The sequence below is a fragment of the Trachypithecus francoisi genome, unplaced genomic scaffold, assembly GCF_009764315.1.
Source record: "Trachypithecus francoisi isolate TF-2019V2 unplaced genomic scaffold, Tfra_2.0 Lachesis_group15, whole genome shotgun sequence".
NCBI classification, from domain to species: domain Eukaryota; kingdom Metazoa; phylum Chordata; class Mammalia; order Primates; family Cercopithecidae; genus Trachypithecus; species Trachypithecus francoisi.
The window spans coordinates 72,631,030-72,658,963 of record NW_022681460.1 but is presented as its reverse complement, the minus strand read 5'-3'; the positions used below and the strand labels follow the sequence as shown (position 1 = coordinate 72,658,963).

Sequence of the window (27,934 nt, the reverse complement as noted above, 5' to 3'; positions counted from 1 at the left end):
CTATTCACATGAAACTCATGTGTTTGAGTAAATGCAAAGTTTTAGCTTGGTTCATGCTATTTTGTTTCTTAAGACTACCAATAAAACAGAAGAGAGAAGGCACACATACCTCTTGTCCTTTGCACTCTATAATAACACTGAAATGTACAATCAATAAAGCATGAACAGGCAAACTAAACTAACTTGCTTTCTGCCTTCTCTCAAGTAATTTTGCAGTCTTGTTCTCTTTTCATTTCTCTGAATCTTTCCCTAGCAATGATTATTTCTAATTTTTTCCCCTATCTCTGATCTTCTCTTTTTTTCTCTATCCTCCCAAGGAGGAACTTTGTTCAGAAAAGACAAAGATCAGATAGAAACCGGTACTGACGCTCAAAAGAAGACAATAACATTGGTTATTTCTCCAAATAAATAATATCTAATCATTTTCATCGCTTCCACTATTAAATTTAAAATTAAAGGACATTTTGTTGCAACATTGTTGATTTATCTCATGCCTCCCTTCACCTCACATTTACTGTAATAATAAAGTGTTATTATTGTACTTTTATGGGAACAAATAAAATGCTATTAATTTAGAATTGAAATTGAAATTGAAATAATAATACAGCTGTTTTCCTGATATATGTTCCTTGCAAAGGACTTAACATTTTTTGGCATACACTATTTGTAAATCAAAATGACATGCTTTTTCCAGCATCTGAATAATTCCAGAGTGGAGCTGGAAAATGCTTTCCTGTTTTTCTCCTGATTCAAAGAAAATAGGGAACTCTGGAGTGAATAGTAGCATTTTCTTAAGCCCTCGCTATTTTAGGTATTTTACTTCAATTTCTGACCTGTCAAACTTTTCTTACTCTACTTTATGAATGAATTTTATGTTTTCCCTGTTTTTCTATTATTTTGAAGCTACTTATTTCCTGTTTGAGACTTTTAAGAGTTAAAAATGCATATTTCTAACTTTTGAAACTTAAAGGTAGACTTGCAATATCAAAATTAAGCCCCTGTCCAATGTCTCTGAAGGCAATAGAGAAATAATACACCCATTGAAAGCTTAACACTGGGCCATCAGCTTTATGGGATGGGCCAATGCACTTATTAGGCATCATTTATTTAGAAATATTTTAAAGAAAGTACAAAATGGAAAATTTTATGATTGAAACAGTTAATGGGTTTAAAGGTGAAGATTCAAAGCCTATCTTTTTTTCCTAATTAAAATTTGTAGGTAGAAAAAGAATTTGCTCTTTCTAAAAACCAAGTAGCAAGAGTCAGTTTAAAGAAATGATTTTTATTCTGCCTAATCTGTGAAACTATTTGCCTCATAGATTATAATTTCTTGGGCCGACATATACTTCTCAGAAATCTGACTCTCTGATCTTGTTATTTAACTTTTGCAGTGGAAACTAAAAGTTTTAAAATATAAAGGAACAAAACTTTTTTTTAACCTAACATAATACAATAATAGGCTTAATGTTTGAGAAGTCATAAACTACTAGATTTCACTTGCCAGCTTTTGCATCGTCCCTATCTAGAACTGTAGAAATTATCTAATGGTTGAAGGTTCCTGAGGATGTCAGTGGTAAATGGAGACATTCCCCTTTTCAGCTGAGGGCTGGAGAAAATAGTTTTCTGTACTTTTCCCAAAAGCAATTATCTGGAGAATTTCAGTCTGAGAGACTAGAAGCTGCTGTTCTTGGTAACAACCTTCTTTCTGCTGCCAGTGAAGATTCGTTCTTTGCCTTGATCTTCTTGACCTTGCCTCTGATCTTGACAGTGCCTGTCCATCAAGCCCTTTATTCAGTCAGCCAGATAGACTTTAAAAATCCCTCTAGCTACCCTGAGTTTGACCCCATCCCATCATGTCCCATACTCTCCCAGTTATTATTTTTCCTTTTAGGTTCTCTTTTTTACATACAGACATACCTTCAACCTAAAAGTTCAGTAATTCGTCTTCTCTCCAGGGAAGTCGATGATCTAGTACAAGTTTGCTGCTTACCTCTGCTTTTTTCCCTCCATCTTTTCCCTTAGCTTTTGACATGAGGGTGTGGAAGTGGTTTTGCCTGTGTACCATCCTTTCCTTTTCTCCCACTGTGGACTTTTATCACTTGCCTTTTGGTCATATATGATTTTCTCTTTCTATCTTTCCTTCCTTTAACTATAGTATATCCCCACTACACCTGTTTACTAGAAGAAGGTGACCCCCTTCAAACACCCTCGTGCTCCTTTTCCTGTTTGTGCTTTATCTCTCATTTTACTTTAAGCTGATAACTACGTTTTGAGTCTTCTTTTTCCTTAGCTCCCGTGAGACGTGTTGACTTGGGCCACTTATTGTCACCTGCCATTCAGCTCAGCACCTTCTTGCCTTCCTTTGCTCTGCTTGTATTTTACTTACACACGTACGCTATATCAAGGATTTAACTTATTTTAACTCTAAAACAACTTCCTTAACACTCAATACTAGAAAACCTTTTCAATATACACACCAACTAATTAATAACTTTACTTCCCCTCTGTTTTGTTCTTGAATTCCATATTTATCACAAATGTGTCTCCTTTTTCTACAATTATCTTCATACTAACTAGCTTTATTTCATGCCTCAAAGTAAGTATTTTCCTTCGCCGGGTGCGGTGGCTCACGCCTGTAATCCCAGCACTTTGGGAGGCCGAGACGGGCGGATCACGAGGTCAGGAGATCAAGACCATCCTGGCTAACATGGTGAAACCCCGTCTCTACTAAAAATACAAAAAAATTAGCCGGGTGTGGTGGCGGGCGCCTGTAGTCCCAGCTACTTGGGAGGCTGAGGCAGGAGAATGGCATAAACCCAGGAGGCAGAGCTTGCAGTGAGCCGAGATCGCACCACTGCACTCCAGCCTGGGGGCAGAGCAAGACTCCGTCTCAAAAAAAAAAAAAAGCATTTTCCACATTGTTGACTATTTCTCTCTATCATATGCTAATCCAATTTCTTCTTGTGTCATGACTATTAACATTTCTCTCTAGGTTTTTCTAAATTTAATAAATAAGTTATTTAATTAAAGAATTTTAATATAATAATGCTTAAAATAGAATTAAATTGTCATTGACATGACTTCAATATACTTTTATTACCAACTAAAGTCAAAGAAAACAAAGATAAATTTATATTTGAGTTACCTAAAAACTGAAGATTTTTATGTATAAGCAAGTGGTTTTCTATTTTGTTTGGAATTTTCGATTCTTCATTTTTATTTTATCTGGATATATTGTGTTCTCCTTTTTATAGCTAATTTCTTGGGATTTAATAATAGGAACTAAGAATCATTTGGGTTCTCTTTGCTTGACATATAGTCTTTAAAACATTCTTACTTTAATTTTATTAAAATAGTTGAGATTTACTTGTAATGGCATTGCCTTAATTATTGTTTATTTTAGTTTTACACAGGACTCAGTTATAGGTTATTGGGAGTTATATGACTAAGCAACGATTGCTTTTTCATTCTAAAAATGACATAATTTCATGATACATGGTTGATGTATTAAAATGTCATACCTGTTTGTTCAGAAGGCAAATGGATTTTATTGTTAAGCCAAAGCAATTCAATCATATTTAATGACAATTTGGGAAATGGTTTCTGTTTTATAATGATTGCCAAGATAAGAGTAGTAAAAATAGGAAGAGCTCTAATTAAGCAGATTTTTAGATTTGCGCAAACCTTCCATTCGTTAATTTTTCTTTTATAATGGTAGCAAAGCCTCTTAAAATTTTCCAGATATAAAGTAGGGTTAATCTTTTCAAGAATCACTGAACTAAACATTTCTGCAAAGTCTCTTTCACTTTAGAAACCACCAGGAATTATGGAAATACAGGAGTTAAAATTAGTCATTTATGATTTAGATATATATTCAACATTGTATCCATTACAGTTTTTTAAAATTCCTTTGTGACTACTTTTTTATGTGTGCTTTTTTTTCTCTAATGTATTCAAATTATTTTTAGGACAACTTAGGGACTTTTTGGCTAGTTATATATAATAATTACCTGAGTATACTTTAATCTTTCCATAAATAAAGAAATAAAAATGAAAATAGCCTTTTATCATCTTTTCCCTGCATATAGAGTAGAAGTTATATTACTGTGTGAAGTTAGCACATCATATACTTAATATATTCTGAAACCAATAGTACTTGGAAATTTTCATATTCTCCCACTTATTGTTTGTATGTGTAATTACATTTCATGTTATTTGTGTATTTGCATTCACCTTGTGTTTTTGGTGCTTGCAAAATGTTTATTCCATTTTCCAGATTATTCCTCTCGCCATTCTATTTCTGAATGACGAAGAAACACATGAGTATTGACTTCAGCCAAACCTAAGCACCAGAACAGAGGGACTCTGCTGCCCTGGGATATTGCATAATTAGGATGATCATTCCTATTGTCTTGAAATGGTGCATAGATATTCCCTCATAGCAGCTTTTTCCCAAGTCTGAGGATTTTCTAGCTCTTTTGTTTTGAATAAACTGGTGAAACAGTGCAGGGTGTATTTGGTTCCCAGGGACTGAAACATGAATCCAAATTCTACAATCCTAGTAACTGGAAAACTTGTTTTCAAGAAAGCCAGCAAGTTAGACATCCAGGTGTTTCTTTCCCATTTTAGATGGAGATGTAACAGTTAACTTTGAAAATTCAAACGGGCACATGATACCCATCGGAGAGGAATCTACCCGAGAGGAAAATGTAGTAAAGTCTGAAGAAGGTAATGGCTCTGTTTCTGAAAAAACACCACCTCTGGAGGAAAAGGCAGAAGATAAGAAAGGTAAAATGAAGAGAAACCCGTATTATTTACTTTAGTATAGCTCAATGTCTAGAACCAGCACTTAGGCTCCAACTAGTGACTCTAAAACCAGCAGTCTGAAGAGGAGAGGTTTACAAACGGAAAAAAGAAAGAAATGATAACTAGTAAAGTGAAATTGGATGATTTTCTCAGGTAGATACATCCATTTTATAAGCACAGTATTTGATTTTCTTAATTATTAATAAATGTTAATTAAAAGTAATAATCAGAAGGGGTGGCCTCTTTAATCATTAAAGATGTCTGGGAAGATTATCCTTTCTTAGGAGCTTTGTCTCAGGATCATAATGAAAGTGAGAAATCTGAGCATCTTTCTCTGCTAGTTACAACTGGCCCCGTGAGCAGTTCAGCATGAACTGCTGAATATCAAAACCCACATGGCTTGTTCAGCCCAGCACTGTCTTCAGCAGTGGGAACTCTGCTGGTGGCATCCACGTGTCCAGTATCGTAGGTTCCAGATGTTTCTGAGAGAGACCCAGGAATAGCTCCCAGAGATGCCATGGACTGTGGTTGCTCTGCTGCCTGATTCCCACAGCCTCTGTGCAATTGGAAACTTCAAAATGTGCCAGAGGCAATTATGCTATTCCCAGAAGACTTCTTTAGAGACCTTGGTTCCTAGAGTGAATACACCACAGTACATTGAGATACCTGCAAAATAGATATCTATCAGGGACTCCCAGAACATTCACAAATTCCTAGTTATGGATTGATGACATCTTGATACCACTGCTGTGATGATACCACTGCGTAGGAACCTCCAAACATGAAAAGAAACTTCTATAAGGAGAGGTTTTGGGGGGAGATTCTAGATGCCTCCATGCAGCACAGAAAGGAATCTTTAGGAAATATACTATTTCCTGTTTTATAATGTCTGTCTCTAAGTTGAATGGTAAAATTTTGTCAAACCTAGTACGTGTTCTGTGGGCATTTTGAACTCTTAGAAACTGATGAAAGTGAATTCTCTTTCTCTGTTTTTGACCCAGATCCTTGAGAGAGAAAGGGAAAAAAGAGTATTTGATGGCCCTATTAAACACACCTTGTAACTTAAAATCATCTTCTCTGGAAGTTCATAGCCATTCGTTATTTGCATATATATTAGCCTTTAAAAGTTTTAGAAGCCTGTGTAAATAATCTGTTGGAAATGTATTATTTTGCTTTATTTCAAGGACTATATCTCGCCTTGTTCCATTGACGGACTCTGGTTAAGCTTATGCACACAAATTATGAAATTAACTAATACTTTCAATGATAATATTTCTGGAACATAAAAAGAAAGTAGACTTAAATAAATTTTAGTGGGATTCAGCTGAAAGTATTAACGCAAGTAGTGATGTTTTTTGTTTAAGTCTTTCTGTCCTGTCTCGCCAGACTGTTGAATTTCAAATCCATCTGTGGTTTGTCCCTGGCAGCCTTCTCACATCCCAGAATCGCATCCTGTATTACGTAACAGTGCCATCTCTGGTGCCTGGTCCGTGCAGGGTATTCGTCACCGGACTGGCCAGACATCAAAGGAAGTGTTTCCCTTATCAACATAATAAAAAGTTCCTGACAGTTTTATATGAATTAACCAACAGACCTTGATGTTCTTGAAAGAAGATAGCAGATCTATGGGTCCATGAATAGTTGAGAGATGTTTTTCTTTACTTAGACTTAGTACATTCAATTCTTCCTTGTCTGATAAGGTCCAAGAGAGCCTCTTGCTTGGCTAATAGTACATGAGGAAGGAGCTGGGAGTGCTGGATGCTGACATACCACTAATGAGGCAGTGCGGCTCTCTCCTGTGTGGAAAGAGAACACACCAGAGCCACAGGAGAAGCACTAGGTATAGAAGCCACTTCCTGAGACTGAAAAGAATGTCACGCATAACTATTATTACAGTGTATTATGTTAATTAGAAAATGCCTTATGACAAAAGTAACAATTTATTTCTCTGGAAAACACATTTTTAATTCTGAAGACCAACTCAAGCTTCACTTTTGCCTCTGCTCCTCTTCTGGTCTCACTGCTTCTGTGAGCTCACTACCATGCAAATCCCACTATCCCATGATCTTAATTCACCTTTTATTTTGGGATACAGTGCTCCCTTTCCTCCTGCATGAAGCCAACTCATTCAAGAGCATTCTGTCATCTATTTGCTTATATTTGCCAAACCATATCATCTGCCTTTAGAGCCCTAGATGTGTATTATATCTCTTCATAAGACAGTATCTCAATACTTTAATATTCGAAACATCACCATCAAAGAAAGCAAAACAAATGGCACATGGTGTCCTTCACACTTGCTCTGAGAGTAGATTCCACCCAGGCCCTCTGGGCGATTCTGGGGCTCCTGAAGGCACCTGATTCTGTAGTTGGTACGGTGGTCTTGGGCCTCCTCTGCCTAATACTAGATAGAGACTTCTTCCTTACGGTCTTTGGGGCTCTTGGTCTCCCATTATTCTTTCTCAGTAAGTGCCTTTATATATATATGAGAGCAGAAAAACTGACTTGCTCCCTGTTAAACAAAGCTTGGTATTAAATATAAGAAATCTTATGGCTCACGCCTGTAATCCCAGCACTTTGGGAGGCCAAGGCAGGAAGATCACCTGAGGTCAGGTGTTCAATACCAGCCTGGCCAACATGGCGAAGCCCTATCCGTACTAAAAATACAAAAATAGCTGGGCGTGGTGGTGAGCACCTGTAATCCCAGCTACTGGGAAGCTGAGGCAGAGAGAATTGCCTGAACCCAGGAGGCGGAGGTTGCAGTGAGCTGAGGTCAGGCACTATTGCCCTCCAGCCTGGGTGACAGCCAGTCTCAAGAAAAGAAAATAATAATAATCTTAAAAGAATTCTTATAAAATCTTATAAGACTCTCACAAGAAATCTTGCTTGACATTATTTTTATTAAGCTATTATAAAAAAATCTTCAATGAAATAACAAGTGGTGGACACTTACTTGTTCCACAAATAGTGAAGGTCTACCATGGGTGAGACTCTACTAGGGGCCAGGAAGAGTGGTGAATGAAAAATGGCCTTTGCCCTAAGAGCGTGACCTGTGAGGAGACCAGAATGCAAACAGGCAATTGCAATGCAAGATGCGAAGTACCATAGAAGGCCTGAGCACAACAACCCAAGGGAGCTCACAGCAAGGACCAACACTGGTTCTGGGAGGAGGATATTTACAAACTAAGACATGAAGGAAACAGGAAGGAGGTAGTCAAATGAAGCAGAGGAATTGGGTCAGAATTGCATTCTAGGCAGGGTGAAGACCACATGCAGCCCCAGGCTTGTTCTGAATATCCTTGAGCTCAAACCTTCCAGTGTGCGAAGAAGCCAAGCCTGAAAGTATGGGAAACAGCTTGTTTTCCAGACCTCATTGCTGGGAAGCCTAGCGTCCTTATCAAGTCAGAATGACTAGGCAGGCCTTTCTTAACCTTCTCTTGAAATGATAATATTCCTATACGCCATCAGTTTATATCAGGTCTTCAGATCACATGGTAAGTGTAAAATATACAACTTGACTTAATTCATTACCTCCCAGCTGCAACTAAAGGATCTGTTTTCTACTGAGGTGTGTGTCAATAACTATTAGACGGTCAGTCCCATTCGTTGCATAGACATAGTGTGTACAGCATTGTGTTCGATGGAATTTTAAATTTCAGACAGAAGTTTATAATTCAGTCAAAAAATTATGCTATTTACATGCTCATATGTCCCTGCGTGTGCGTGCATGTACACGTGTGCATGTGCACACGCACATGCACACACATAACTTAAGAATTACCAGAATGACAAATGTTCACATATAGTTGGTAGAGTTCAAAGAGTCAAGAGGAGGTGACTGCATTCTCTAAGGAGCCAGGAGAAAGTCTGTTTGCAGTGTGTTCATTTTCTCCCTAGTAGGTCTTGTCATTGCCAACCAGTCTGGTGAACTATCTCCTCCTTCCCAAACCCAGAAGCTGGATTCTTTCCTGTATACCTTTAGAATTTTAAGCCTTAGGCAGAAAGGAAAAATACCCCTCAGTGACATGCTATGAAGGGAGAGGATAAAACATGCATGGATTTTGTGGTATATAAGAGAATTAAGATGCCATGTGTTACAGATCAGTTTGACTTTCACTATGGATGATACTATTGGGCTTAGTCTCCATACTATGTATTATGCTGGGGACTAAAGTTACAAAGATGTATTTAAAGAATGTATTTAAAGAATAGACTTCAGCCGTATGTCAGAAGACTGGCAAGTTAATGTATATTTATATATTTTAAGTCAAAATTAAATGTTTTAGGTGTGTATCAACTTGTATCATTCTCAAACCTAACTGACTTTTGGGATTTATACTTGCCTGGTTAAGACCAGCTGAGTTAAGAGGGCCATTACTATTAATATACATGATACTCAGCTTAGTTGAGGAGACAAGATGTATAAACAGAAAAGCAAAAATACAAAATAGCTTCTGATAAATGTTGAGTAAGTGGTTCACACAATAAGCCCAAGTAAGTTCAGAGGCAGAAGAAGTCAACTTGGGCCACACTGACAGGGGAGGATTTTGTGGCTGAAGCAGCATCAAAGGTGAACTTTAAAAGTAAAGCTTTATTGATTACCTATTGTAACTGAAGTCATCATATGCAATTATATATGTGGATTGATGGGGAATGTGGTTAAAAAAAAGAGAATTCCATACTTCACACTCATTAGGATAAGGAACAAAATAATAGAAATAATAATAAAATGCAATATATTCCAATATTAAAACTCTTTCTTGATTATTCAATTATGGGAGAACAGACTTGGTTAAGGCTTGTTCTTGTCTTTACACGGTTTAATGTTTTTTATCATGCCCCATTTTTAAAGAAATGCTGCTTAACTCTTTGGACCAGAATGGTATTTTAGTTTAATTCTCATGAGCCACTATTAGAACGAATACAGATGTGAATATATGAATGAACCTTCAGCATCTCCACTGTCTTTCAGTAACGAGAAACTAATACTCTTTCCCCTCCAGTTACACAAAACCTTGTGAGAAGCTGCTGTTCTTAGGGATGAGTTTTGGATGAATTTTAGCCTTTGTCTTTCAAAAATAATTATTTGGTTTACATTAAAAAACAGACCTAAGTATTTCTTCGATTCAGCACCATCTAGTTATACCTATAGTCGTGACAGCATTTGAAAAGGCCAGGCATGGTGGCTTATGCCTGTAATCCTGACACTTCGTGAGGCCAAGGGGGGCAAATCTCTTGAGCCCAGGAGTTCGAGACCAGCTTCGGCAACGTGGCAAAACCCCATCTCTACAAAAAGTTCAAAAATTAGCTGGGTGTGGTGGCAAACACCTGTGGTCTCAGCTACACAGGAGGCTGAGGTTGGATTATCACTTGAGCCCAGGAGATCAAGGCTACAGTGAGCCATGATCATGCCACTGCACTCCAGCCTGGGTGACAGAGAGAGACCCTATCTCAAAAAAAAAAAAAAAAATTTTTTTTGAGCTTTTCTTTCATACACACACACACACACACACACACACACACACAAAAGAAAAGAAAGGAAGGAAAGGGCAAAGGAAGTTATTGTAGAACAGGAAGCTGCCAATGTACTGGGAAAGCTTTAGAAAATTTTGCTAGTAGAAGATGATTCATTCCAAAGTGCATTGTTGCCTCATGTAAAAGATTCTCTAGAGTCTCTCTTAGCTTACAAAATAATTGAGTGTTGACCACAGCAAGACTGAACACAGATCCCTTTCAGATGCATCTGACTTGAGTTCTCGAGGGTAACCATGAGTCCAGCAGTTGCTGCAACTGTCAGTCCTCACCCCACAGCAGTGACTGTAATGCGTTCATCTGCCACTCTCCAGCAACCTTCAACTTTCTCAAATCATTGTTTGTTCAATTTAAATGTAGCACTGCACGGCCACATCATCATCCAGCAGCCCCAGATCCAAGGCTAGAACTGAGGCCCCTGACTTGCAAACATTTACACACATCCTCAACCTAATATCTTCAAAGTAGTTTGTACAACCTGATTTTATTAAAGGGTAATTCATGTACCCTGAGAACACTTCTCAGTTTGTCTTTCAGCCTTTGTTTTCACCCTAAACTGTACTCTGTCTGGTGCAGAACTCCATGCTGGTTCCCAAGTGCCAAGCAGCCACACTTTGTGTCACTATCATCACGTCTTGCTCCTCGTGTTTATATAGTGTGTGTCTGTATCAGTCTGCTTCTGTTCACTTTCTCATTTATAGAGAACACTGAAAACCACTCTGAAATACCGGCAGCTCCTGCTCTACCTCCTTCTGCTCCTCCTAAGCCTAGACCCAAACCTAAACCCAAAAAATCACCTGTGCCTCCGAAAGGGGCCACTGCTGGGGCCAGCCACAAAGGTGACGAAGTGCCTCCCATTAAAAAAAATACCAAGGCTCCTGGTAAGCAGGCCCCCGACCCTCCACCCAAGCCAACAAGCCGAAACACGACCCGAGAGGCTGGTGAGTATGCCCCTAGTGCCCTATGGGGTCACTTCTAGGGTGCTTGGCTCTGGGATGGGTCTAATTGTTTCTTCTAGGTGTGATGGGCTTTTGGTGTCTTAGGACATTACACCAGCAGATTCAGTTTTGACACAAAGAATGCCCGGGAGATTCCTTTGTTGCTCCCTACCAAAGGAAAGTCAACCCGTTGAATAGTTCACCTCATTAGTTTTTGAGTGAACATGCTGGTTTCATCTTGAATATCCACTATCAGCACCAGTTGAAGGATACTGGGAGTAGTATGCCTGATGAATGTCAATGATCTGATATAACATTATTTAGACATTGACTGACCTTCTACCTGTATGAATTTATGGGTGGCTTTTTGGCTTGGATTTTCTTTCAAAATATCTTAGGTTTGCATATAAAAAAGTGACAGTTTTAACTTTGATATATTTGCTGGATGTTAATGTGTTAAATCCTCAGCATCCATAGTCATCTCCTTTCTGATAAATGACAAAGGGTTCATGTCACTTGTTTCAGCTCCACGGCACCACTTTCTACTGCAGTGAAAACTATTTCAGTGGAATGGAAAGTTACACTCTCCATGTTCCACACCTCCCCTGTAGACTTGTGTGCTCTAAGGCAAAACATCCTGGTGTCATGTGGTTATAAGTTACTATTACACATCACCAGTGGATGTTTGAGTGACCTGCAATAACTTCATGCACTATGTATCCAGCTTTGCTTTACAATTAGATATGCTTAATGCAAAGTGGAAACTCCTATTTTTTTAGTGAAGAGGAATAAAGATGCCTACCATGTCATTTATCTTTTAAAAGAACATTAATCAGGCCAAGCCCAGTGGCTCACACCTGTAATCCCAGCACTTTGGGAGGCTGATGTGGGTTGATCACTTGAGGTCAGGAGTTTGAGACCAGCCTGGTCAACATGGTGAAACCCTGTCTCTGCTAAAAATACAAGAATTAGCTGGGCATGGTGGCGCACACCTCCAATCCCAGCTATTCAGGAGGCTGAGACAGGAAAATTGCTTGAACCCAGGAGGCAGAAGTTGCAGTGAGCTGAGATTGCACCAGTGCACTCCAGCCTGGGCGACAGAACAAGACTCCATCTCAAAAAAAAATCTTATTTTCCTTAAAATCAACAGCAACTTTCTAGTAGTTGACTGTCAGGATTCGCCTTGGTGTTGATCTTTTTCTCCTCATGATGCATAACCTTAATGCTCAAATTCAGAGAGTGGTTTCGTTGACGGTATAACAGATCTCTGAATGCCAATAGGCACCCCGCTCCCTGTGCTCCTCATGTCCCGCCTTTGACCTTTAGTGTCTGGGTCTCTTCTAATAAGCTCTAAACTGAAATGTCCCAGAATGATGTGCCAACAGTGCCCAGTGGCCATCTCCTCAGGGACCAGCTGTCCTCACCCATCAGTGTCCGTTTGCTGGGATCTGTGTGTGTTTTTCAGACTTCCTAGCAAACCCTAGGAGCATTGCTTAAAGTGAGGCAGGCACTGATCTTCTTCTTAAAGAACAGCCCCAAACGATCACTTTGTCACTGGGAATTAAGCTCCTGTCTTGCACTAACTTCTCCACTTTCCCATTCTCCACGTGGTAGTGGCCCACTCTGAACTCAGCTCAGACTCTCTTTACTTCCCTCAGAAGAAAGCCGATGATTAACACAAGGACAGGAGATAGCTTTCATAAATGATTCTGAGGTTTTTCCAGATATTTTGCTTGAAGATTTATTTAGGCACTCATGATGTTCCTAAGAGAATAACAGTCATTTTATTCATTGTGCTGTAAAAGGCCTGACTTTTCCAGAGGCTATCACAGAGAAACAGGGATTGCATTTAAGTACATGAACAAGCCCATCATGTAAGGATCGTTTTATCAAATACTGATAATATCCCTTTATGATCCTACTGATACTCCATTTGTAACCATTTAGAACTTTCTGCATGGTAACTTTGTTTTATTTGAATAATATGGACCTTCTGGAAAAGTTTGTTTAAATGCTACTCTTGATGTTCAGTCCAGTGATTTAAGTTCTTAAAACAACCATAAGTTAAGATTCTTTCTCTATTACTAAGTTGGTATAGACCTGTAGCTGCCTAAATACTGGTTTTAGAACATCAACTTCTTTGCCAGAGATGTAGGGTTAAATCTCCTTGATTTTTGTTTCTCATTGTTACACATTATTAACAACAAAAGTACTTAACTGAGGAGAGGCGACTTTTTTTTTCCATCATGATCTTAATTCAAGGTAACTTAAGCAACATGTTTGATCTCAACAAAGACCTGTTATTTAAGAAGATTCTTTCAGAAAAACTATAATGTGGCTTGAATTTGCACTCTGGGCAGTGAAAAGAAAAAGTCTTTTTCCTCAAGCCAAACTAAAATCAACTTTTCTGTTAATGATGAAAGAATTTTCTTGGCCAGGCATTGTGCCTTACGCCTGTAATCCCAGCACTTTGGGAGGCCAAGGTGGGCGGATAACCTGAGGTCAGGAGTTTGAGACCAGCCTATACAACATGGTAAAACCCCATCTCTACTAAAAATACAAAAATTGCTCAGGCATGGTGGTGTGCACCTGTAATCCCAGCTATTTGGGAGGCTGAGGCAGGAGAATCACTTGAACCCAGGAGGCAGAGGTTGCAGTGAGCCTAGATTGCGCCACTACACTCCAGCCTGGGTGACAGAATGAGACTCTGTCTCAAAAAAAAAAAAAAAAAAAGAATTTTCTTTAACAAATTATTAGAATTGATACATGGAAAGGATTCTGTTTAACTTACCTAAGAAAATAATTGAACAAGGTTAGGCACCAAATCCTTAACGTCTTTGTTGTGAAAAGTAAATGTAGAATGGACTTAGATTGAGGGAGTGTACTTAATGAATTTGACTTCTAGGCTAGGGAAGGTTGTTTTCTATAAAGATGTATTAACAGGTCTAGATTTGGGGAAGAAGAATTCTAGTTATGCATGTCTTAAACAATAAAGACCCCCAAACCATAGGGATTCCTTTTAAGCCTGGAACCTGTCACTAAATGAGACTGGCTTCTTTAGTATCAGTCTAATCAGAATTAATGAAGTCTTACATCTCATTGTCTATTCTTTCATTTATTCTTCATCTCTTCACCCTCCCAATTGACTTCAATAAAGTCATAACCGGAGGTAAGTTGTAACAACATCCGTATATAGTGTCGATTGGCTTCACAATGCTAACAAGATATTTTCTAATCATTCTATGAAAGATAGTTTAACCCTTTATGAAAAGAAGGAACATACAACATTATAACAGAAGAAGCCATTAGGATAAATTTATAGGTCATGAAAGAAAAGAGTATTCTCATAGGAGTTTATTTTATCATCATATATTTACTAAGATGACATAAAGAAAAGAGTAGTTAATCTTTTTGCTCTGAAACTGTTTTGATTGAGGGTGCCCTATCCAGAAGTAGGCAAATATACCATAGCGATCCTTCAATGAAGACCTTCTTGGAACTTAAGCATTAAGGAAGATCACATTTGCGAAGATGGGGTCAGAAGACCTGAGAATGATATTCTTTCCCTTCACATTATTTAGGATCAGACATAGTGGCTCACGCCTGTAATTCTTTGGAGCCACCAAAGCCTCTCACTTTGGGAGGTCGAGATGGGTGGATCCCTTGAGCCCAGGAGTTCAAGACCAGCCTGGGCAACATGACAAAACCCTGTCTCAACAAAAATACATTAAAAATTAGCCAGATATGGTGGTACACACCTGTAGTCCCAGCTACTCAGTAGGCTGAGGCAGGAGGATCACTTGAGACCAGGAGGTAGAAGTTGCAGTGAGCCGATATTGCACCACTGAGCTCCAGCTTGGGCAACAGAACAAGACCTTGTCTCAAAAAAAAAAAAAAAAAAAAAAAACAAAAAAGAAGGAGCAACCCATGTAAACATATTTTGTAAAAAAGTTTTTTTTCCTGACCTTTTGATGTTTTGAAGGGAGTGTACCTTTCCTGTGTGGCCATGAGTTTTCCCTTTGCCCCATCTCTACTACAGATAGAAGTAGAGGCCAGCATGGTGAGCTTTCTTCTCTGGAGCTACTGAAACAGCTGGTTTGGGTTTTACTCTTTTAGCAGTAAGATGAGTGATTTTGTTTTTGACCCAGAAAGGAGCTGGATATATACCCCAGTCTCTTCTGAATACAGGCCACCACTCTATTCCTAGAAAGACAGCATAGAACATGTATAATTTATAATGAGCCCAATTGTGTGCTACACCCAGCTAGCTGCTGATGTCTGTCCTCTACACACCATAACATTCCTTCTTGAGAGCATACTGGGCTTTTTTCAAGTGACCCATAGACAAGGAGCAGAGGATTCTTCATTTGGCTGGCTCAGCTAAAGACTAAAGGTGGGAGAACACAGAGGGCTCTCGTTCCTCCAAGTTTTGCCGTAAACATCACTTGCTTCTTGCTGGATTGGAGGAAGGGAGGGGCAGAAGACAAGACCATTATCATGATTAGCCTAATTTTTCTTAATCATTTATTCAACAAATTTGAATGGGAACATTTTAAATGTTGTTGACAGTTATACCTCGGTAACTTTATTTTTAAAAGCCTTGTATTCTTTGATTTTTTTTAATGCAAAGTCTCTCTATTGTAGCTGGCTCCTCTCATTTAAAAAAAACAACTGGCTCTAAAGCATCAACTTCGCCATCCACTTCATCCACCTCATCTCGTCCCAAAGCTTCAAAGGAGACAGTTGCTAGCAAAACAGGGACAGTGGGGACCACCAAGGGCAAGAAAAAAACTGGCAAGCAGCCAACGACTTCTCGTCTGTCCTCAGACACAACCACTTCTGGCATAGCCGACCTTAAAGAAGAGCCTTCAGAGACCAGAGTGGAGAGTCTCAAATTCGAACAGACTGTCCCTGGAGCTGAGGAGCAGAACACAGGCAAATCCAAGTCCGTGGTCCCTCCACCCCCTGTGGCTCCAGCACCTTCTCCTCCGGCCCCCACTCTCCCTCTTGAGGATCAGTGCATTACTGCCTCTGACACTCCAGTTGTCCTGGTCAGCATTGGAGCTGACCTGCCCATCTCTGCCTTAGACCCAAGTCAGCTTCTTTGGGCTGAAGAGCCAACAAACAGAACCACTCTCTACTCAGGCACTGGCTTAAGTGTTAACAGAGAAAATGCAAAATGGTGAGTTGGGGAACAAACCCCCTATTTTATCTGAGAACTAAAGTTCACTAATATATTCTGTTGGAAATAAAGCAACCGGGTTTGCTTTCTTTTCTAATTTAATCTACTGAGTGTTAGGTGGGCATACATGTGATGCAGCCATTGCTTTGTCAGAACCCTGCCCTGAGAATGCATAGGGCTGCTGGAGAAAATTACATTGGTAGAGCTGAGATCAGTGTTTTCAAGTACAGTTAGAACCTGCTTCAGCACTGCTCAGCAGTCCACAGTTCCCTTCTCTTTCCTTTCAGTGCTTATTTTAAATCTTTACCACTTTACCAGTGTGCTCACCCACTCATGTCAGCAAGTTACTGAGCCTTCCCCTTCTCCAAGAACATAAAGAAGATCAGAATAGAACTCTCAAATGTGAACTCTTCTTTCCTCCAGCAGTAGAGTTGTCACCTTTCTTGTTCCTTTAAATTCCCACCCAGCTTAAATGTTATGTCATCTGTGAAGCCATTCAATACTTCTACACAGAATTGGTTGTTGTGTCTACTATACTTAGACAACCCTGTGGGACAGAATTAGCCAACATGTCTTATATACCTCTGTGTGCCCAGCAACCAGACCAGAGTCTGATATGCCATAGGCATACAAAGGATGCTCATTGAATTGTTGAAAGAAAGTAAAAAAGGGATTTAAGATCATTATAGATAAAGTCAGCCTACTTTGACATTGTGGAAGCAGCATTGAAGATAAGATGACCCTGTTGCTAGATTTTATAGAGTATAAGGGAAGTTAAAAGATAGTGCCCAGGTAGTCTTCGTTTCATTTAAGAAGGTACCTGAAAAAAATGGGCCAAGGAACTCCATGTTACCTCGCCCTCATCCAGTTGGTGGGTTAATTGCTTTACCATCACCCAGTTGCCCAAACTAGAAACCTGGGGTTCATCCAAGGGTCCTCATTCTCTTTCGTTCTTTGCATTTCATCACTCACAAAGTCCTACAAATATTCTACTTACAGGTAAATAAAGCATATTAGCCCTGTCACACAGGTATGAAGGGATGGATGGCTGTCAGTGTATAGTAGACGCAATGATAGAGTCTGTCTAGCAATGGCTTAGAGCACTTGCATCCTGGCTTTTTGCTCCTGTGTCTAAGAACAAAACCTGTATTCATTCTTCAAATCATGTAAAAGGTTCTCTTTCAAAACAATCTGTCATGTTAGAGTTAAAAAAATTATTACATTAGTTAGGTTTGTTTTGATCAAGAGACTAAAATGTCAACTTAAATTAATTGCTAATGATAATAACCTTTATTTACTGAATATTCGTTTAATGTCAGGAACTAAGCACTGTACATGTATTATCATTTTATTTATACAAGTCTTCTCAAAAGTATCCCTGTTTTATAGATAAGAAAACTGGCACTGAGATAGCTAAAATAGTTTGCACCAGCCTGCCCAGTTGGTGGTGGTGAAGCCAGGAAGCATACCCAATTCCATGCTCTGAATGAATAGTTTCATGTTTTCCAAAGCAATGGCTTCTACTTCTACTGCCATTTCTGTTCTGTTAGTTTCTTTGGGTTTTTTTTAAGTCACTTTGAGCACCAATATTTGAAGGACAGCCAAGAAAAAATAAATGTCAGATTACAAATTAATTTATTTTCTTTGTTTGACATTTTAATAAAAGATATGGGAAAACAGGATTTATTGAAATGAATGGTTATGATGTCTTTCTTAGGACATTTTGTGCTGCTGTAATAAAGTACCTGTGACTGGGTAATTTACAATGATTAGAATATTGGCCCACAGTCCTAGGGGCTGGGAAGTCCAAGATCAAGGCAGCAGCATTTGGCAAGCATCTTCTTTCCATGTCATCACATGGTGGGAGGTGGAAGGGCAGAGAGCACAACAGAGTGAACCTATCCCTGTGAGCCCTTTTTAAAATGGCATTAATCTATTCATGAGGGCAGAGCCTTCATGACTTAAACACCTCCCACTAGGCCCTACCTCTCAACACTTTCACACTGAGGATGAAGTTTTTTCTTTTGCATTTTGTTTTGTTTTGTTTTGTTTTTGAGATGGAGTCTTGCTCTATCACCCAGGCTGGAGTACAGTGGCATGATCTCGGCTCACCTCAACCTCCGCTTCCCAGGTTCAAGCGATTCTCCTGCCTCAGCCTCCCCAGTAGCTGGGACTACGGGCACCTGCCATCACGCCCGGCTAATTTTTCTATTTTTAGTAGAGATGGGGTTTCACCATATAGGCCAGGCTGGTCTCGAACTCCTGACCTTGTAATCTGCCTGCCTCAGCCTTCCAAAGTGCTGAGACTATACACACGAGCCACCGCACGCAGCTGGGATTAAATTTTAACCCATGAATTCTGAGGGACACATTCAAACCCTAGCAGCATTCATAATACTTCCAGCATATAGCAAATGTCTTCATTTAACTATACTGAGTATTTTCCAACATTGCAATCATTTCCAGCCATTAGAACTGAACATTCATTCTTACAGCATATATTATTTGATTGCCTTTTCTGTGCTGGGCAATGTACTAAGCACCAAGGATACAAAAGTGAGCAAGGCAATATAGTTGAGACTAGCTTTTGCCAAAATATTGTCTGATGTGCGCAGGAAGTGTAATGTTTAAGGTAATATCTGAATTTCTGGAAACTAGATTGGGTATATGGGATTATTGTTCAATATACTAAAAGAATAAGGTGCAACATGTGAAGTGCTTCCTGATATAGTCTTAAACACTTAGAGAGCTCACATCCAATGGTGGCCTGACTATCCTGTTCATTTCCACAAATATTTAAGGAGTACATTTTATTGTGCTAAGCACCACACAACATACTAGGGGCTTAATATCAGTCTTCATCTCAAGTATATGAAGAACTGTCAGACCAAAGAGGTATGCATCTGCTCTTCTTTCCTACTGGGACTATAATCAGAGGGAGTTAGCTTAGGACATCATTAGCCATTGAGGCTACTTATAATAGATATTCCTGTCCATCAAGGTAGTTATAATGCTTTCCTAGAAGAGGCCATAGGGATTTCCTTCTTAAATTTCAGTTCATCCTACAGGGATGGTTTGTGTTTGCTCCTGAATTAATGAACCTGGAGTAAGTAGTCTCTCAAATTTCCTTCCAAATTCTTTCTGCCTTTTTCAAGTGGATATTTGGATTAGAATATCTGGCTCTTATTCACTTGCTTTACTTAGAACTTTCCCTCTGAGTTATGTTTAGTCAACTAATGTGTGAAAATCTTGTCATTTTATGAAGAGACTTCTGTTTGGAAGACAAATATCAAAACTTTCCAGAAGACAAGTGGCTATGTATAAAAATACTTACCTGTCTTCCCATCTGGCAGGGTAGTAATTATTTGGTAGGCTTCCATTCATGGGCAGCTTCATCAGTAATACATATGTGTGATACAATATAAGGTAAAAACTAATAAGACCTTTTGGAGGCCATATCCAAAAGGTTACTTTGTGCAGTTCATTTCCACAAACATTTATAGAATGCACTATATTGTCCAGTGTGCCTAGGAACCGGAGGGGGAAAAATAAGGGGTAAGTCATGAGTTGATTAATACAAACTTGGAGTATATTTAACATCAGATATAATTTATAACATAATATAACTCATTAAGTATAAAATATAATAGTATAATAAATGTAAAATTTAATAGGTAGACCAAGAGTCTTCAGTCTGGATTCTAGACTAGACTTGCTACCTTGGTTAGGCAACTGACTCATGGCCTTCTTTGTTCCATGAACTGTAAGTTATCTGCCCTCCTTATACAATAGAATGCTTGTAAATTGTAGATGTATGCTGGATGCTTTGAAAACCATGAGACATACAAATAGTAAGATTAGAATAATAATCAATATGATAATTAATTAGTGAACAATGACACCAACAAATAAAGGACTCATCTCTCAAATTTGTTCTGTTATTCAGAACATACTATTAATTGGCTTGTATTTTAAATGTGCTGTGATCACCCATAATGGCAGCCAATTCAAACAAGAATGGCTTCCCGTGACAATCAACTAAAAACCCAGACTGTAGAAAAATTCTCCCATAAAAATAGATCTTCTCTTATTCAAGATGAGATTTCACACTGTGGAAAACAGTATGGTGGTTCCTCAAAAAATTAAACTTAGAATTACCATGTGATCCAGCAATTCTACTTCCATGTACATAGCCAAAATAATTGAAAGCAGGCACTTGAATTTGTACACCAGTCCTCAAAGCAGTATTATTCACAATAGCCAAAAGGTGAAAACACACAAATGTCTATTGACTGATGAATGGATAAACAAAATGTGGTATATACGTAGAGTGGAATATCATTCGGCCTTAAAAAGGAAGCAAATTTTCACACATGCTACGATATGAATGAAGGAACCTTGAAGACATTATGCTAAGTGAAGTATGTTACATATGAAAGGACAAACATTGTATAATTGCTCTTAGAGAAGGTGCTTAGAATAGTCAAATTATAGAAACAAAAAGTAGAATGGTAGTTGCCAAAGGCTGGGAGATAATGGTTATGGGGAGTTGTTTAATTGGTAGAGTTTGAATTTGGGAAGATGGAAAAGTTCTGAAGATGGCCAGTGGTCATGGTTACACAGTAACGTGAATGTGCCTAATGCCAGTGAACTGTACACTTAAAAATGGTTAAAATGGCAAATTTTATGTTATGTATATTTTACACAATAAAAATGAGATTTCCTATTTCCCTCTTTGAGAACAAGAATGTAATCTGTTGGGTTTTTCTGATAAGTGAGAAACAAAATTTTGACAGTGCTCACTCAGGTTTATAACTACGAAGTAAGGTTTTAAATACCTCATATTCTGATCAAGTTTATCTATGTTTATTACTGGAAGAACTTTTTACCAGAAAGCAATTTGGGGAATCTTTGTGTCTTAAAATGAAGATTACATTATTTTTGATATGATGTTTTTATGTAAGTTACTATATATTTTTTAGTCTAGTCTTTGAAAATTGGCCATCTTTGTACATTAATAGTAACTCTTTAAACTGTAGACTTTTACCAGGCTAAATAATAGAAAATTATTGCATCCTTGCATATCACCTTTTTTTCTTTCTTTTCTTTCTTTTTTTTTTTTTAAGATGGAGTCTCACTCTGTCACCCAGGCTAGAGTGCATATTATCTTTTTTCTAAAAAGTTTATTTAACTTGCACACTGTCTATTATGTTACAAGAGGCAGTTTTAAAAATGAAAACACACATAGGATAAATGAGTTTTTACTATTTACACATTGGGATAAAACCAGGATTAATTCATATATAAATTATATATATATATATATATATATATATATTTTTTTTTTTTTGAGACAGGGTCTCACTCTGTTACCCAGGCTGGAGTACAGTGGTGCTAGCATGGCTCACTGCAGCCTCGACTTCCCAGGCTCAAGCAATCCTACCACCTCAGCCTCCCAAGTAACTGGGATTACAGGCAAGCGCCACCATACCCAGCTAATTTTTAATTTTATTTTATTTTATTTATTTATTTTTGAGATGGAGTTTTGCTCTTGTTGCCCAGGCTGGAGTGCAATGGCGCTATCTCGGCTCACTGCAACCTCCACCTCCCGGGTTCAAGCAACTCTCCTGCCTCAGCCTCCCAAGTAGTTGGGATTACAGGTGCCGGCCACCACTCCAGGCTAATATTTTGTATTTTTAGTGGAGACGAGGTCCCCTATGTTGCCCAGGCTGGTTTTGAACTCCTAGGCTCAAGCGAGTCTCCCGCTTCAGCCTTCTGAAGTGCTGGGGTTATAGGTGTGAACCACTGAACCCAGCCATATATTAATGAAAGAAGATGTACTTTTCTATGTCACTACCTTCTGGGTGCTGTGATGCAAAACAATGAGTCTCACTTTTCCAGGAACTTGTGGGATTGAGAAGGCAGAGAAGCAATGGGTGGTCAAGGTGTAGTACGCTAAGCACTCTAGCAGGGTTGTCTTCAGGTCCCCATGGGACAGACATGGTGGGCAAGGAATTAAACTGAAGGTCCAGGAAAAATTCCTGAAGGAGGTGAGGCTGTAGCTGACACTTGAAGGATAAGCAGGAGTTCACACAGGTCAAAGAAAAAGTGCAGATAATGTCAAATATCCAGGAGCCTCTAGCTCATTATTCTTTTCACTGAACCCCCATTGCTATGGAAAAAAATAATTTGCAAAATGTAGTTTTACCCTACTTGTTTGCTAAATGTATCAGATACCAAGCCTTTGCATTTTACAAATGAAAAATGTAAAACCTTGAGAATTAAGGTTTCATTTCAGTGACTTTAGCCTGGCCTATGTCATGTGTCTGCTTTCCCCAGCCTGAAGGAAGCCCATGAAACTAGAGCTCTTTTTCATGGTGTTGGTGCCCCCAAGGATTGCTGTGAGCTTCACATCACTCCCATGCTTTTCTGCCTTTAACAGTTTCACAACCAAAGAGGAGCTGGGGAAGACAGTGCCTCAGCTACTGACTCCTGGTCTGATGGGTGAATCTTCAGAATCCTTTAGTGCCTCAGAAGATGAAGGCCACAGGGAATACCAAGCCAATGACTCTGACTCGGACGGGCCTGTCTTGTACACTGACGATGAGGACGAAGATGAAGATGAGGATGGCAGTGGAGAAAGTAAGACTGTTTTCAAGAGGCAGGGAGAAGCGTGGGTGATAAGCAGAAGCAGCTGCACTTTGTAAAGAATAAAAGCCTCATTAGGAACCAGACATCTGATGTTTTCTTTCCCCTCATCCTCCTTTCTCAAATTAGAAATGTGTATATCCTAAAGTTTAGCTTTTGACGGGAGGCCTTTCCAGAAGATGATGTCACATGGCTGGATCTGGCCTTTGTCCATGAGCTAGATGTGCACGTTGGTTTTTGTGCTGAGAATCAAAGCTTTCTAATGACAGAGACCTTTCTCGCTATGACCAAAGAGAGCCCTTCCACTCTGGGACCATTCTTGAAGAAAGAAAGGAGTCAGTGCAGATTCTTGGGCTTACTCATTGGAGGTGTTTGAAATTTTCACTCACTTTTTTTTTTTTTTTTTTTACTGGGGTTTATAGAAAGGGGAAGGAGGAATGAATCAAGAATGCTAAATACCTCATTAGCATTAAGAGGTCGAGCATGGTGGTTCATGTCTGTAACTTTGGGAGGCTAAGGTGGGTGAATCACTTGAGAAAAGGAGTTCAAGACTAGCCTAGCCAACATGGCGAAGCCCTGTCTTTACTAAAAATACAAAAACCAGTCAGGCGTGATGTCGCACACCTGTCATTCCAGCTGCTCTGGAGGCTGAGGCAGGAGAATCGCTTGAACCCAGGAGGCAGAAGTTGCAGTGTGAGCTGAGATCATGCCACTGCACTCCAGCCTGGGAGACACAGTGAGACTCCATCTCAAAAACTAATAAGAAGAATGCTAAATACCTCATTAGCATTAAAAAACAATCATACTTCCACAATAAGTAAGATAGTAGGCCTTCTAGGAAATAATAATATCATTTATGTTTTAAAAATAATGGCAAAAACCGCAATTACTTTTACATCAACCTAATATAACTTGGAGATCTGGAAAGTGCTTTTATTTTTTTTTTTTAACTTTGAGCAGGATAACATAGGAGGGAATCACTGTGGGACTGAATTTGTAGATTATGACAAGTTTTTAGTGATTAAATTGCACTTTGTCAAATCCCTTTTAATTTGCGTGGAGCAAAAATAAATAAATAAAACCATTATCATCCATGTGGTATTACTTATCATTTGTTGAAATTTTCAGGGTTCTGGGTAATTAAGGGTTAAACATTGGTAGACTCTGCCAGGATGGTGTCTGAGTAGAGGAAAGGAGGAGGCAAGGATTAACTGTCCAGAATAAAAGCAAAGGAACTAAGTTTTTTAAACTTGGAAAAAAAAAAAAGCATTGTGCAATCATTCATTTCTATGATCCACCCTCTCAGCAAAATAAACTGCAGCTATCACTTTCCAAACGATGAAGTGAGACTTCTAAATTTTTTATGGTGTCCCAATATTTCTCAGAACATTAAAAAGAAATAGCTCTTCAGTCTTCTTAAAATGTACTGCATCCAACTCGAAGTCTTTTTTTCCTTAGGTTAATTAAGATTCTCCTGCATGAGGAGAAAGAATTTGGTCTGGGCTCCATTTAAAGTCCATGCCATGTGTAACCTACGTGCCACTGGCTAAAAGCCTCTCTCTCTGCATTTCTCCTCTTTTTCAATCCTCAGGTGCTTTGGCAAGTAAAATACGCCGGAGGGATACTCTTGCTATCAAACTTGGCAACAGACCATCTAAGAAAGAATTAGAGGACAAAAACATCCTGCAGCGTACATCCGAAGAAGAGAGGCAGGAAATCCGACAACAAATTGGAACCAAGTTAGTCAGGTAATTGCTGACATTTTAGGACAGTACTGACTAATTTGTATTTTTCTCCTTCCCAAAGTTTCCTACCTAACTGGGGTCATTGTGAATTCTTTATGTCCAGATACATCTGGCCTATTGGGTCTTTTAAAGTTGGTCTTGCATGATGAACCACTCGAGGAACTTGTCCTTTGGCCCAGCTAGCCAGTGGCTTTCAGGTCACCAAAGCCTATTCCAGGGGTCAACAAACTTTTTTTTGAAGACCAATTGGCAAACATTTCAGGCTTTGCTGGCCAGACAGTCTCTGTTGCAGCTACTCAACTGCACTGCTGTAGCATAAAAGCAGACATGAATAACAGATAAACAAATGAGTGCGGCCATGTTCCAATAAAACGTTATTTATTCATAAAGCTGGATTTGGCCTGCAGATCACAGTTTGCTCAACAATCCTGGCCTAATTTATGCACTCACTAGCATTCCTGGGAATGCCATGAGGTTCTGCCTTGTGGGCTGTGAGACTGTAGAAGTGTTAGTTCCCTTCAGTGGTCTGGCTCCATCCAAGTCAGGTAGCCATAACCCTCATATCTAAACATCCTCCTTCCAACTTCAAGTAAATGGGTCATCTGACATCTCTTCCTGCCTCCAACCATTGTATAGGATTTTTGTTTTTGCCACTGGTGACTTTACAAGTCCCTTTAACTGGCATTTTTAATAGAAGTGAGCATTCATTCATGCCAAAGGTCTTATTTTTGATGATCAGTTTAAGCATATGTGACAATTAGTTGTTCTGCTGACTTATCTTACTCTGCATACCCAACAGGGTGCATAACTGGGAGAACGGAACTGTCTAGAATCCCAGAGCAGGATTTGGAGGTAGGGGGAAAATTGCTGTCCTTGCTTGGAAGGGGTATAACTGGAGGCAGGATTGACATGGAGGCTGCTGACCATTTCTCCAGAGGAAGAGTAACCCCTAAGGCACCTCCTTACAGCTGAGTTGTGCAGAAAGGTGTCAGAGGCAGCAGCTGTGGCACCTATCTGAAGGAAGAGCACAGCCTACCAGGGAACCTTGGGGGAGGCTTAGAGGGTCTCTGTGTTCCGTAAGCCCTCTTGCAACTCTGGAAGCAATTTGGGAATGTTTACCAGTGGTCTGTCTCACTGTCATCTTAATTCAGCCCTAACCTGTGACATTTCTGGCTTCCGGAAAGAGCCAGCAGAAGCAAAAGGGACCAAAGTGATTAATGGTATCAAGCTGGAAAAACCTACAAGTCTAATTTTGCCATCTTACCAAGGAAAAACAAGGGGCCTCTCTGAGGCCCAGAGAGATTAAGGACATTTCTCAAGGACATGCAGTTACTGAGTAGCAGAACCAGAATCAGAGTTTCACTCCCGGGCTCTCTGCCCAATTTTCTTTTGTACACTGTCTCCTGTTTTGTACTTTCTACTCTGTGTAAGAGAGTATATGCTTCTAGGTTTTCTGATTGTTTTATTACTCTTGTTTATGTTTTGCCATGAAGAAGAATGTAAATCATTGAATAATATTTGCATAAAATAGTAATAGTGTTATCATAGTAAGGAGTAAAAAAGTGTGAAGTATCATATACCCACCTCGATAAATGTCAAAGTAACCGTAAAGAAAATTTTGTAAGTTTTTGTTAAAATCCTAAACAAATGAGAAGTTGTAATCCCAGCACTTTGGGAGGCCAAGGCAGGCGGATCACTCGAAGTCAGGAGTTCAAGACCAGCCTGGCCAACATGGTGAAATACCATCTCTACTAAAAATACAAATATCAGCTGGCCGTGATGACAGGAACCTGTAATCCCAGCTACTCAGGAGGCTGAGGCAGGAATTTGGGAGGCGGAGGTTGCAGTGAGCCGAGATCGTACCACTGCACTCCAGCCTGGGCAACAGTGAGACTCCATCTCAAAAAACAATTAAAAAATAAATTTAAAAAATATACTAAATATCTTACTCTAGGGAGAAACCCTAAAGTCATTTTCTTTAAAAATAGAAGCAAAGAAAAATGCCTTAACCTTGCTGTGCTAAAAGTCTGGTCACAATTATTTGTGGTGAAGAAAAGGTATAAATTATAGGAAAGATAGACTGTTGTTATACAAGGTTATATACCTAGGAAACTCTGAAAACTGACCCCAAATTGCTATATATAATAATTTCAGCAGATTTGCTTGATGTACGATTAACCTAAAAAATCAACATTATATTTATATAACATTGATACATAGAAGAAATCTTCCACAATGAAAAGGGAGATTGCAGTCACCACAATAGCAACGACCACATTGTAAACACTTAAGTCTTCACTTCACTCCAGGCCCAAGAAATCTATTTCCAGAAAATCACAGTGGAAGGAATGAAGGAATATATAACTAAATGGAAAGAGAGTAAATATTTTTATCAATGAAGAAAAATCAGCAGACAGGTTAATCAAATGGGTAGCATGAAGTTTGAAGGACAATGGGTGTACTTTATAGAATCAAGGCATAATGGATTCATTCCATAAAATGAAACCTAATAGAAATAAATGTCACCATTTTCAGTGTGGGCCAAAGGAAAACCATCTGCCAAGATAGGATGAGAGGCCTGTGGCCACAGATTGAAAAGATGTTTGGGGCTGTGATAAATGTAATGAAAATCATCATGAACACAGCCATTGTGAGAGGTGGCTATTCAACATCCAAGTATGGTCTTATCCAGAACTGGCAGAAATACAGTCATAGGACAAGGCAGGAAAGACCTCCTGCTTGGCCCCCATCTGTAAAACAGAGCTAACTAACCCAAGAGCTTGGGAGGATTAAAGGAGATGATACACTAATGGTTCTTTAGTATCTGGGTCATAGCAAGCACTCAGCAAAATTAAATTTCTTATTATTCATTTAAATTATTATACATCAGTTAAACTAGTAAAGCACATTTAAAAATTAAACCCAATGTTGGCAAGTTTGTGAGCAAGTAGGACACATATACATTGCCCTTTTTCAGGATTTCTGAAGAACAGTTTAACAATATGATAAGAGAATTATGAAGCGGTCTGTTTCTTTGCGTAGTAATTCCATTTGGTAACTATATAAAAAGTAAATAATTCAAA

At 39.0% G+C, this 27,934-nt stretch overlaps 1 protein-coding gene across 8 annotated transcripts in view; it reads left to right on the top strand.

Moving 5' to 3' along the window:
- Positions 1-27,934, top strand: part of PHACTR2 (phosphatase and actin regulator 2) — a 308,168-nt gene that overhangs the window by 214,520 nt on the left and 65,714 nt on the right. For 4 of the 8 annotated variants that reach the window (XM_033235201.1, XM_033235199.1, XM_033235202.1 and 1 more), the window contains 5 exons: positions 4,630-4,788; positions 11,040-11,279; positions 15,921-16,458; positions 22,901-23,100; positions 24,698-24,854. In XM_033235201.1, the coding sequence (XP_033091092.1) occupies positions 4,630-4,788; positions 11,040-11,279; positions 15,921-16,458; positions 22,901-23,100; positions 24,698-24,854 (1,294 nt within the window). The remainder of the gene's footprint in view (positions 1-4,629; positions 4,789-11,039; positions 11,280-15,920; positions 16,459-22,900; positions 23,101-24,697; positions 24,855-27,934) is intronic. The other 4 variants (XM_033235203.1, XM_033235206.1, XM_033235204.1 and 1 more) reach the window with 2 other exon arrangements.